This window comes from Cupressus sempervirens, chromosome 9 (genome assembly GCF_028749045.1).
Source record: "Cupressus sempervirens isolate cs-2001-9-10 chromosome 9, ASM2874904v1, whole genome shotgun sequence".
NCBI classification, from domain to species: domain Eukaryota; kingdom Viridiplantae; phylum Streptophyta; class Pinopsida; order Cupressales; family Cupressaceae; genus Cupressus; species Cupressus sempervirens.
In genome coordinates, this window is record NC_143126.1 from 541,346,433 (window position 1) to 541,360,265 (window position 13,833).

A 13,833-nucleotide genomic window follows, 5' to 3' on the forward strand; every position below is an offset into this window, starting at 1 on the left:
CAAATTACAATGATTATATGTGAAATCTAAAGTTTAAAACTCTGAAGATAAAGAAAAAATAGAGAAATTTTATTGCAAAAGCAAATCACTAATTTAATTTGAAATAAAATTAAAAAATAAAAAACATTACAAAATACCCACAATATTATATATGTGCACATTTCTTGAGGAAATCCAACATAAAAACAAACCAAAGAAATGAAGATAAAAAAAAACTAAAAAACAGTTTTCTCCTCTACTACCTATATTACCTAATACTGCGTTACTATACTCAATGATCCCTAATTCTGCTTTTCTCAAAGATATTAGTAGAATAATCATGTAAATGTGTGTTCATTTGTAGAGCGCAACAATAGGATTGCTGTGGTATGATTGACTTTGTTCATTGCATAAAACATATGTATTTGATGGCGAATGAAGGGGAACAAGACAATCATATCCAGATCGAGTGATGTACAAACTTTCCAATAAAATGGGGACACTGTAATTGCCATTGGATGGTCTTTTAGGGCAAAGTGTTGTGAAATAAAGGTGATTGTTTACTTGGTGCGAGATCCAAGCATACTACCAACGTAGGTTAAAAACCAAAAAAATAATATATTTACAGAATGCATCACACGATCACCCGACTTTCTTTACACAAGGAAATACATATTATAGAAAAGCTCGCCCGAGAAATGGGGATCACAAAAACTGATATTTTTTCAACCGGGGGTTCACATTACAATATCATCTTATTCACAGCATTTTGACAATTGGGCTCCAATGCCCATGCTCAGATCCCCATCCGAAGGGCCTACTCGGATGCCAGGGAACAATTTTTGGGGGATCATTGTGATTATCAGCTTTTCTGTACCATAATTTTAGTACATTCGTTTTCTCAAATTATTGTTGTATTAGAGAATGTTGCAGGAGGGGTGTTTCCACATGCTCCCCCCCGTCCATATCTAATACCGATTACTAAAATGGGTATAATACAATCAACTCATGAAGAATCAGAAGAAGGGGGAGAACCAGAAGAAGAAGAAGAAGCGGCGGCAGCTGCAGCTGGGTTGCTCCAGCAACAAGTGGGTAAACAATCAAGGAAGGTTCTAGAGCAGGAGCCTGAGGTGCTTCCTTGTCATCCTTCGGCATCTCCATTATCTCCTCAGCTATCATGTAGTGGGACTCCATATCTGGGTTCTTCAGTAAGAGTATGGGACCCTTATCATGTTTTGTCTCAGAGCCATTTTGCTCCTCCTACTGGGAATCATCATTCTTTGACCACGGGTGCCCCGCACCATCATCATACTGGCAGTAATGGGTTTGATGGGTTTGAGGATGATTTGGGTGTAGAGGTGTACCTGATTCGCCATGCAGAGAGTACCATGGATGATAAACCCGATTTTATAGGCGGCAGGTGCCCTTCTGCAATTTTGACATCCAATGGGAAGAGGCAGGCCAGGGCCCTGGCCGTGTTTTTGAATTCACAAGGGCTTAGGTTTGATGAGGTGTATTCTTCCCCTTTGGAACGCGCAAAACACACCGCATTGTTTGTCTGCCAGGTATGTTAGTAGATCTCTGTCGTGGCTTGTTCAAAACGTATGGGACAATGGAATTTCGGCTTGGTTATCTTTTTTACGGATATGTAGACAATCGGGGTATGACATAACGTCTGATCTTTCTCTTGCTTGCTTTTCCTCTGTATTTGAACATTTTGTTGTGATTTTGTTTCAGCTTGGTGTTTCTGGATTGGGTATGGTTGTTAATTGCAGAGGTTTTTTGCAAGTGATAGGGATGCACACTGTGTAAGATTGTTTGTTGCTAATCTACAATTTATGCTTGTATTGTCCTTGAAGGATCGAGTTTATCTAGCTTTGCATCTGTTTAAAACTTTTTTGGGGCACATGTAAACCCTCATCCACTGTCTTCCATCTAAACAAACGAACATGGCAGTGCAACTAGTCATCAAAATAATTGTTAAAAAAGCTCATATGCACTAGAAGACTGCACCCTGCTTCTGAGAGGCTCTGCCTTTGTTGCGATTTAGATTGATTGTTTGCTTTTGCTTTGTAAGTTTGTTACCAAATTTTGCTCGTTCTATAGAAACTGGAGAAATTGCTCTTCAGCAAAATTGAGAGATTGCTTTCCAGTGAAATTATGTGTTGTTTACCTCATCTGGTTATGGAGTGTGGGGGCATTTAGCAGCGATGGTTTGTTTAAGAAAATTGTGCCATTCTTTTACATTTACCAGCTCCCTGAACTGCATACAAGTACCTTTCATTTAGACTTTCTTGCCTTCGCAAATTATTTGAGTAAATAGAATTCAATTTCTTATGTGTGCAATATAATTTTGATGTGATTAATGGGTGGACTTGGAAAGGGTGACTATTGGCTTTGATGACTTGAGAAGCTTAATTTTGTCAGAGTATCTTAATTGGCATGTTTTTCTGCAGGAGATGGACATATTGGAAGAGAAGATCCAATGCTCAGATGGGCTGATAGAAATTAGCCAAGGTCAATGGGAAGGTTGCCATTTTTCAGATATTTACACCCCTGAAATTGTCAATATTATCAGCAGATCTCAGCCTGACTTCTGTGCACCAGGTGGGGAGTCTGAACGACAAGTTGAGTTCCGCATGGTAGAATTTTTGAATAATAAAGTGCTGCGGAGATCTATGAAATCAACACATATGGGCTTTGCACACTATCAAAATAATATCAAGGCATATGGTAGCCAAAACTCTATGATGCAGGTTCATCCAATTGAAGATGGGGATGGGACAACTATTTCACAGTGGGAATTGTTTAATGGACAGAAACAACTGGCAAAAAGAAAGTCTGGTAAAAGCAGGCTGCAGTTTGTAACAACAGGAGACAATGGGACAGAAGATGAGTTGTCGCTTGAAGATGGCAACATTGGTAGGCAAGCAAAGGAAAATTCTAGAAGGCAGCCTGAATGTGTGGGCATTTTCACACATGAAATGGCTATTAAGTGTCTTCTGACAGGTCTTCTGGGGTCTAATCCACTAATGATCCACCGTATTTGTATAGACAACTCCTCCATAACTGTCCTGCGGCATTCTTCAAAAACAGGATGGAAGATTGAGAGGATCAATGATACTGCTCATTTGAGGCTTCTATATGAGAAATTGTTTCCTCATTGATATATTCTATTCTCTTCTAAAAGATGAATAACTTTTGATGCTATGCGAGTTCTTTGTCTGATTGATATAGCTCACTTGTGATCAATACTAATCTATCAATTGTACAAGAGAGAAAGTTGACCTTGGCATATCATAACTTTGATATTGTCTAGAGTCAAAAACATTGGCTTTGGCATCAGTTGGCTGATCTATACAGCATTTTCTGTATGTGGTAATGTTGAATCAGTTATGCTGGCTTCTTGGGTTTAAAAAAATGATTACAAAGGTTTGGAATGGTTGAGACATGTTAGATATTATTATTTAGGATGATATCATCCAATTGATGCTCCAGGTGGTCGTGAGATTACAATATTATGAATTATTTTATGTGCCCTCAGATTGAGGCATTTTTATATAGAAATTTTAATTTCTATCTTATGTCCATGCATGACATTTCTGCATGATCTAGGAATTTTGTATCTGATCATCAATGATCCGAGAGAATTTTTTTTAATCATCAATATTTTTCTAACTTGTAAAAAGAGAATTTTTCTGTAGACATACAAATTGTTCAAGAAAACTAGTGATGGCAGGGATATTAATTTTTTTGTAGATGCAAGTTAACATGTTGACCTTGATTGCATGTTAATATTTTACTCCACATGGTGCTTGAAGATGTACCTTAAGAAACCCTAAATGCCAATGCTGACTATAATGAAAACTTTCTTTGTAAGGCAGGACAAGATTGCGAATTCCTAGATTTCATGACAAATAAACATCCTTTAATTGATGCATTATACTAGATTAACTTGTTGAAGAACTTTTAACCCCTAGCTCAATTTAGGGATGGATTGACTTGTTTTGTTTATGGATGTGGATAATTTAGCTTCTCATGGTGATTTAAGATCTACCTTTAGATACCCTAGGCATCAATGCTGACTTCAGTGAAAACTTTCTTCAATATGTAGGACATGACTGTTAACAGAATGTCTAAATTTCATGACAATATAATTGTTTTCCAATTGAAGCATTATCCTTTAGTCATTTCTCAAAGCACTAAACACCCCTAACCCAATTTAGGGAATGCTGCTTCCATCCTTTCCTGCCATTGTAAAATGTAAAACTTAACCAAGGCATGCTGCCAAATAATTTCTTATAGCCCTTCGCAAAGGTTGTTAGCTTGATCATGGATGCTGGCTTACGGCCTATGCTCCTGTAACATTTTTGTATAGTATTACATATTATTTCCTTTCAAATTGTCTGGAGTTTCCTTGCGCTGAATTAATATTGTAAGACATTTATTTGAATCTCCAGTTGTTCCAAAAATGTTTTCTGTAGCTTGTTTTTGGCATTCATCAGATGTTGCTTTGTTGTCGTTTATTGAGAATTAGATTGGCTTATATGAGAAGGGAGGCATTATATGCAGATTGAAATATGGTAAAATCCACAGAGAAAATATATAAACCCTGGTATTCAGTTTGATTGTTCGAAGACATGCAGATTCTTGTTGGGTGACTCTGTAATATTCTTTTTCAACTGGAGCTTTTTGGAGATCCTATGGTCATTCTGTTTTGAAATTCAGGGCATTGTTATATGAAATTATTATAAGAATAGAGTTGCAAACAAATTTAATCTATTTAAGGATCTGTCATTTGGTTGGCCAGTGAATCGCTTAATGCAATCGTTTAATGTATTATTATTATGTCTATGTTATATTCATTTAATAACATTTGTTTTGACATAAAAGATTGTGTAGAGCCTTTGATCATCAAGAATAATGTACATTGCAGGGAGGGCTATTTATTGTGTCTAGGCAGGGGTATTAAAACTATGAACTTTTGACAGAGAAAAGTCACTGTGGGCATTCCTCCAAACAAGTAATTGGTGATGAACAACAGTGTTCTACATTTTCCTTAATTTTGAATAATTATTATTAATTTTCATTAGACTAAGGAGAAGGAATCATTATAAACGGGGATGAGTCTATTTAAGGTCTCTTGATTCATGGGAACTTATATACAAAGACATAATGCTTACTTATTTTCCTTACAGACAGAAATGTTGATTCTCATATCACACAATATACTATTGACGATGCCATCCCAAATTTTCTAGTGTTCTACTGGACATTATTGTCGCATTCTGTATTCAAGCATATTTGTATCGGCTATGTTGCCTTTCTATTATTAGAGACTTTTAGGATGTGCTTCGTTTTATCTGTCAACTATATCAATTCAAGCATTGGTCTTTGAAAACACCAAACCATTTTAACCATTACCGGGTTGGTTAGACTCCCTCTTTTACATTTTCTATTATTACCACTAGTGCTGATGAAGACAGTTAGTTCTGCTCTATAGGTTTTGTCAACTTACAGCTTATTAAGTATTGATGTTAATCTTGTTGTAGTGTTTTTCTTTCCTAGCGTTGTTTCATTTTTTGTAGTTGCAGTTATCTACTAGATGTAAGCATGTGGGCAATTAGTAGTCTTCTTGGGTGGAGCTGTGTAAACACAAAATACTTAAGGTAAGATAAGTTGAATCTAATACTAAGTAACATAATTACGTTTTTGTAAATCTCAAGTTTATTGGGAGATGTGAGCAATGCGCGGGTAATTATATTCTCTCAAACACTAAGCCAACATCTAACACAACCATCATTGCTGATGTTTACTTAAAACCATTCCTATGATTGTTATATCTATAGTACTTAAAACCTGCAACAGTCTAACTCAATTACGTTTGGAGGAAGTGTTTGCAGTGTTCACTGTTACTTAAATCTGACATCCCCTGTTGGTGTGACAGATGGACTCAATACCCATGCTGCACAAAGAGTAAAATAGTGAGAACCTGTGCAAGTGTGAAGCTATCTCACAGAACAATTATTGGGATTTAAAGGCTGGTTCCTTGTAGGTTTTCAATATATTTCCATTCAAGAACTGAAAACAAATACTATCCTAAGGAGGCAACGTGTTACAGTTAAAATGTTTTATCTATAGCTGAGATTTAATAAACGACATAATTTGGTAGTAATAAAAGGGAATTTGAGCATATTAATAGCAATGCAAAAGATAAAAGTTCATCCACAAGTAATAACAGGACTGAAATTGTCAGAACTTCATATATTTATATGCCAAACTGATACTCAAACTACGGCAGGCCAAGAACTCATGAAACTTTTAGGCTTAACAAATAAAGATATGCCAACAAATTAAAAATGCTGACAAAGTTGTTACTAAGCATGAGTCTGTAACATCCAGTTTAACAATGTACAAATAGCCAAAAACGGCCTAGCAATAAATGTTTCAAAACATGCAAGTTAAAATCTTGAAATTTGAGAGGCAAGCTAATGATCATCGCTTGCATGCATTCCTTACTTGACATATGATATTGCCTCTATCACGAGTGTAGTGGAGTGAAGCTCAGCATGTGCAATTGTGCCCCTTCAGTGCATGCCAACTGAAATTAAATTCAATTGAGAGCATATTACATCCAATTTCCATGCTTATCACTTCATGGAATCCATAAGCCATTAAATACTTTCATTTGTTCGACTGGTATGGGTCATTGGTTTAGGGTCATGAATGGTTGTGACGAGTTCTTTGGATGGAAATCAAATTATCAGGATGATTGATTGTGAGAATTCAACAGTTTGCTGGCACTTATGATATATACCGTTATAACTCCTCTAGATTAGGCACTATCAAAACAGTTGCCTTGCACCTTTCACAGCTTCATCCATCCAGTGCATATGGCCCAAGATCTGCTGAAGTGTAAACTTGAGGGCCAAACAGAAACAACAAAAATGCCCACCCTATAATGACTTGGCGAGTGGTAGGGGTTTCCCTCCTGCAACAGTCTATATCTTTTGACGGTTAATTTCAGCCATTGGGTAAGAAGGGACAGATTACAAGGATTAAAACAAGAAGTGACATAGATTTGTTTCCTCTGTAGGTTGATTGAATGATTGGTAGATCTCTACAAGCCAAAATCCCCCACTGCCCAACACACTCTCCAAGCTTTTGTTTTTGAAGATATAATGATTCCTAGATCCTTAGATGTTTATAAGGTTATTTTCAACGGCGGAATAGTTTGGGAAGCAAGGTGATTATTAAATTGCAGACTTTGTAAACATTTTGAATTTTAGTCATAAATCAGTAAGTTTCAGTTATTTCTAGAAGACTTTTCAACTCAGAAAAGGAAAAATGCTGTACACATTGGACATGGAGTTAACTTGATATAAAAATTGGAATTGAAATTGTAAAATCTTGAAGAGATTGTTTACAAATCCTTCAAGACAACTTTGACCTGACCCACTAATTCTCTGAAGGTACCTCTAAGATCACAAATATCATGACATTCCAATTCAAAGGAGTTTTTATATGAAAGTTGTGTACCTTTGACATTGTATTTTGTGTCCAGAATTCCAGTTTGGCTTACATTTTAATTACCTTGTGGATTTCTTCCACGACAGGGTCATGTCTAGTTTTTGAAGTGGCCTCATATTTCTTTTTGTTGTTAATTAACCCAAGAAAGTTTTGATTGGGCAACCTCCTTTCATTTTCATCAAGTCGGGATGGCAAGCCTTTTTGCACTAGCTGTGCAATATGGCTTTTTACATTACTTACCATATCTTGCAATGCAACCAACTCTGATCTATGCTTCAGTGTTGCCTTATCCTTTGCTTGTATGTTGACTACCATTGAAGCTGCTTCCTTTTTATTAGTGATGCCTGCATTGGTCAATATGTCAATTGATAAGGTGGAAAGCTTATATTTGAAGATCAGCACACAATAATCATTGGGGCTATGGTAGTAGTGATACCATCAACATTAGTTTGTAAGTTGTGTTTGAACATGGGCAACATCAACAAAATCCAGGGCAAACTTCGACCCACTTGTTACCTTCGCAATGTTGCTCCAGTAATATCTAAATAATGAGTTCACTAGGTTCTAGACAATGCTTTCACGAGGTTCAAGGCCATCAATCACATGTCTATTGCCTATGTTTTGGACTTCAAATACTATATTTTATTCTTTATTCTTCGTCCACTCGTCTGAAGTCTTTATGTCTTCATTTTTCTTATCTATAGGCTGTCGAAGTTGAATATCTGGACAAACATCTTATGCGAGGTTACAACCAGTTCCCTCTCCAAGGAGCTCTCATTAACCTTGTACCTTACTCTTCCCTTCCCATCACTTGACAGTTGGAGCCTTTTGCTTATATTCATCTATAGAGCTAAGCATATCTCGCAACTTATCTTATGTTTCTTTGACCTTGGGACTGAGTTCTTTTTTCCATGGACTTCCCAGTTTGTTCCATTATCTTGGAATTTTGTCTCTTTGCTTAAGAAAAAATATTGACCTTATATCATTTCTTCCATGTTTCTGCTTGTAGAGTTTAAGCTCCACCTCTTTCATTTTCTTTTGTACATTCAATATGGCCTTTTGCTCTTGTCTGCCTATAAAAAATTGTGAGCGAATATCTTTTTCAGAACTTAGGTCTTCATGTCAGCAACTTGAAAGCTTTGGGTAACCTATTATGTCTCCACTTGGGCTAGCTTTCTTGCATGGTTAGATAGTTTGCAGTGACTAATTTACCATTTTCTTTCAGCAACTCCAACTCCTTGAGAAGGTTATGCGTTGATCTTTAAGATTTGTACCTTGTAGTTTTGGATTGACATAAACCCCTTAGGGTTGATGACTATAAGAGTCATATGGGGAAGAGATGTTTGCATTTTTCTCATCAAACTTCATCCTTGCCCTCTTTTATGTTGGTTGCCTAGCAACATTTGCCTTTTCTAAATCTTTCTTCTTCTTTGTTTCTAGTTTGAGTTGTTTTACCATACTATCCTATGTTAGAGGACCATATATTATAGAGGGGATGGAGAGTGACCTAACAAGTGACATGGAAGCAAAGCATGGCAATGGAATGATCTGTTGGGAAACAATGTGTAGTAAGAAGTTAAAACATATAGTAGAGTTCGGAAATATTGATACTATTAATAAGGTGGTGTGATAAAACTCAATGCTTGAGAATTAGTTATCCCAATAGAAACATGATGGGTGATCCAAGGATTAACTTGTGTAGCAAGGATTTGGGAATGCCAATTCCAAAACCAACAATGTTAACAACACTAGATGCAGGTGTTGACATGGAATGCAAAAAGGCAACATGATTTGTTGTTAATAATCCTTGACATAGTAGATACAATAGGTGTCAAGACATTGGTATAGAATAAATTCATTAGGGATTTAGTCACATAGAAGTACCAAAAAGGAAGTGTGATGGGAAATGATGATCAATGGTAGACCACCAAATTTCCTATACACAATGGAATACAAAACTCCCAAAAAAGTGAATCTGATTAGCACAAACAAAAGAGTAAGGACACAAATTCATGATCCACACAATGCGAGATTTTTGTGATTTCTTATGAAAGCGATGGTAATGATTCCGAAGGAAGAAATGACTCACCTTGAAACTAGGAGAGGACTAGTGAACTCCATATCTGATGTTGACTATTTTAGAGCTGTCAAAATCGTGCCAAGCTCTAGATCTAGAACTTAGACACTTATATTTGTGTGTGTGTGAAAATATCATATCTAAAGGACACTAATGAGATGGTCAAACTTGTTAGAAAGAAAAGTCCACCAAGATAACTGAGAGTAGGGTGGGGCTGGGGATTGGGGGTGAATAAATTATGTACTTAAAACAACTTTCAATATCGTTATTAATTCCAAAACATGTAAACAATATCAACAACCATAGAAAGCTAACCATGCACAATAACACCAGATATGTTGACTAGGGAACCCTTGATTGGAGGGAAAACCCCAAAGGAATGATGCCCACAAGATGATGTACTAATATAAATGTTCCTTGTGCAGGATGGACTTTGTTAGGAGTCAATGAGATACAATCAGTACGTATGAGTCCCTGTTAGGAGACTTTGAATCCTTGTTAGAATATTCCAACTTTGTTAGGTACTATGCCAACTCTGTTAGAAGTTGAAAGGAGGATAACTAAACCCATTGTTCAAATAGCCTTAGACTGTCTTAACCAAACAATCTTCAGAATAATCTATCCAAGTTCTGAACTGACTAAACAACAACTTCTTTGCCAATACAATTCATTTGAGGCTCACAATACATACTCAACATCATTTTTTGCTCTAATCAAATACAAATTCACATTCAAGCTCGCATAACCAAACATTACAATGCATATCACCGTATATGATGATATACCACAAAAGAATGATCTTTCATTTATACCAAGTCCTAAAAATAGTATCTAGTTGGCCTTGAGACTTTCTCAATTTACAATGATAATATAGGACATCATTAAGATATTATAATGCACATTACATTACAATTAAACTCTTTCCATCATAATTTTATCAATAGTTGACTCATAGGAACAAACATGCTGAACAAAGTTCATAAGTCGGTTCAAACTGTAATTCTAATTTTTCCATGTCGAATATAGCATCTTGAACATGTCTCTGACAATCCTCTAAATGTCATGAACACAATTCCATCTCAGTCAAAAGATAGAACCAATTTACCAGAACCCGCTTTCCAAAAACTCTCTTTGAAAGCTACCTCCTGATAACATTGTATAACTGCATAACTACATATCTCTTTCTTTACACTTAGTTGTAGCATTTGTACACATCCAAATATATGTCTAAGAGCACACAACCCAACTCATTGATCGTTGACCGTGCCAAATACATCTACCTTTGCAACTATGGAAATCTTCATAGAATAAGGTGTATATTGACATCAATGATGAACACTGTCATGAATGCAACACACAAACACTGAATCATGTCTCCAACAATGCTAACATACTCCCCCACAAGAATACCATCAACATTCATGCTAACAATCTCCCCCTTGGCATTGATGGCAACATAAATGAAAAATGTCAAGTACCATGAATACCAATTATATTTCTTCCCCTTCTGTCTTTACTCCCCCTTTCATGTTTCCCATGAATGTAAACATATAGCTTAATCTTAGATACATACATAACCAATGTGCACAAGGAAGGTGTTAATCTCCCCCATACACAACTATTCTCATCAATGCATAACTCTCTCCCACTAGGAATAATCTCTCTCTCCCATCAAAAGAATAAATCAAAATTATATTTATCATGTACTAATCTCTCCCCTAGTGACATCAATGACAAAGGTATCATTATGTCAATTCTCTAAGTTTGATAATTTTCAAAAAAATTTGTTCAAGCTCAAGTGTCCAAAGACACTATTTAAATACCAGTACCAAGAGTCCTCAACGGGTCATCTCAAACACAGATACTGTCCCATAGGAGAAGCATCAAGCATCCATACCAAATAAAGGAAATAGTGCTCTACTATACCTTGGACTAATGCAATCTCTGCATCAACTACTCTGAAGTAGGTTCGGGCATAACCCCAATCATACCTCTCAAATACTTAAATGTGTCCTTAGCCAAAGGTTTTGTAAATATGTTTTCTATCTGCTCATTTGCGCTAACATATTCCAATCTAATCTCTACAACCTTCTCTCAAAAAGTGATGCTTAATAACAATGACCTTGGTCTTTGAATGTAAAATTCAATTCTTTAACATACTCATTGTACTTGTGTTATCAGAATCTATGATAATAGGCTCATTAAACTCAATTCCAATGTCTTTCAAGATCTGCTTCATCTAAACAATCTGATTACAATGTTGTGTTGTTGCTACGTACTCTGCTTCTATTGTAATCTGTGAAATGCAATCTTGTTTCTTGCTTAGCCAAGAACCCTATCTTCCTTCCAAAAAGAATGCTCCACCACTTGTGCTCTTTCTTTCATCTACACTTCATGCCCAATCAACATTAGCATACGCACATAATGTGAAATCATATGATCTTTCATACCATAAACCATAATCAAGAGTTCCTTTCAAATATCTGAAAAATCTTTTTACTACTGCAAGGTGTGTCTGTTTAGGATCTTCTTGAAATCTCGTCACAATTCCAACTGCATTTTCTATATCACGTATTGTATATGTCAAATACTACAATCCACCAATCATAGATATGCACTTGTTTGTTTTAAACTAGGGGATTCATCTTTGCTAGATAAATTACATCCATATACCATAGGTGTTCCAACAGGTTTACAATTCTCCAATCCAAATCTATTCAACAAAACTCAAAGGGTTTGTTTGGTTCATGGAAGATGAAGAGAATTGGCTTTTTCATAATCTGGATTTGAAAATTTTTGTCTTTGCTTCAAAATTGGTAAAATGGAATTGGAATATCATATTTCTAATTTTTGCCTCAAAACCAGGGTATTAGACTTCCCACTAGCAACTAGGAATTGAAAATCAAAACCTGATTAAAATTTTTGAGAAGTGTAAAAAAATTAGAAAGGACTATTTGTTGGAGTTCGCATGCAACTCCAAACTTCATGAGAGCGTTGATTTCGATTGGCAATGTTTTTAAAAATTTAATCAATAAGTTTTTTTCTAGTTCGTTCTATCAAATCATAGATCTTTTAAAATTTATGTGATCTTGGTGGAATACCAGATTGCAACCAAACCCTGATTAAAATTTCTTAGGGTTTTGAGAGTCATAGTAGCAGTGTGGGGAGAATGTCTCATATACTTTTATAAGTTTATCAAGTTTAATCATTTATTTTCAATGTGATTTCATAATCTACTAATGTGTAACCTTGTGTTCCACTATGACACTAAATATTACTTCTGTCGTTGCCTGCAACAAACCCCAAATGGATGCTACATGAGCTTCTATTTTACCATTACCAAATGTATTCCTATTTTATAACTCAGTTGAAATTTTTATTTTCATTCTACTTATGTCTCTGATTCCAAATTTAAGCCCACGAGATTAGAAATTGCTAAAAACACATTATTAGGAATGAAGTAGAGGAATCATGCAGAAAAAAAAAAGAGTAAAAAATGAGAAAGATGTGAATCTGTGAGAGATATATTGTCTGATTCTAAATTTAAACTATTTCATGTGAATGATGTTATAGATCTAGACTTTTATTATATTTGCAAACCATTGCATGATTCTGTGTTCTGATTCCAATTCCAATGTGTGGAACCAAATGTATAAAAATGTGTCTTCCCACTCATCTTTCGAGTGAAACAAATGGTTCAAGAAAAATCCAAAAAATAGGAATGAAGATTTGCAAAACCTTGATTTGGCCCCTAAGATACTTAGCTTGCGATATTAATATTCCATCTTTGTTCTATACAATATGCAATCCTAAGAAGTATTTCATATCTCCAATCATACTCATCTCAAATTTCTTCATAATTTCTTCTAAAAATGTCTTACTAGCTTCATCATTACCTCCAAAAATAATGTCATCCACAAATACTACAACAATAAAAAAAACTATCTTCATTCTTTCTCAGCTACAAATTACTATCAGCATTATCTTTCACAAATCCCAAATTTGTCAAATGTGTATCCAATCGTGTATGCCAAGATCTATGTGCAGCTTATTTCAGTCCATAAAATATCTTCTTTAATCTGCAAACCACTTATTTTTCATATTTCAAGGGAAAGCCATCAGGTTGCCCAATGTACACATCACCTTCAAGTTCTCTATTCAGAAAAGTTGATTTAACATTCATTTGATAAACTTTGAAGTTCTTGTTAGCTGCATATGCTAAAAGCATTCTTGCTACTTCTCTAGCA

At 35.5% G+C, this 13,833-nt stretch overlaps 1 protein-coding gene across 1 annotated transcript; it reads left to right on the forward strand.

Moving 5' to 3' along the window:
- Nucleotides 1-328: 328 nt before the first annotated feature.
- On the forward strand, nucleotides 329-3,563 carry LOC149539764 (uncharacterized). Its single transcript, XM_089800966.1, has 2 exons — nucleotides 329-1,544; nucleotides 2,436-3,563. The coding sequence occupies exons 1-2, from the start codon at nucleotides 966-968 to the stop codon at nucleotides 3,144-3,146; spliced, it is 1,290 nt and encodes a 429-aa protein (XP_089657092.1). The 5' UTR covers nucleotides 329-965; the 3' UTR covers nucleotides 3,147-3,563.
- Nucleotides 3,564-13,833: the final 10,270 nt, after the last annotated feature.

Bases quoted from the DNA above. Each gene is read 5' to 3' on its own strand.
- LOC149539764 (XM_089800966.1), top strand. From the start codon at position 966: ATGGGTATAATACAATCAACTCATGAAGAATCAGAAGAAGGGGGAGAA. The intron at 1,545-2,435 runs GTATGTTAGTAG...GTTTTTCTGCAG, and splicing joins CCGCATTGTTTGTCTGCCAG to GAGATGGACATATTGGAAGA.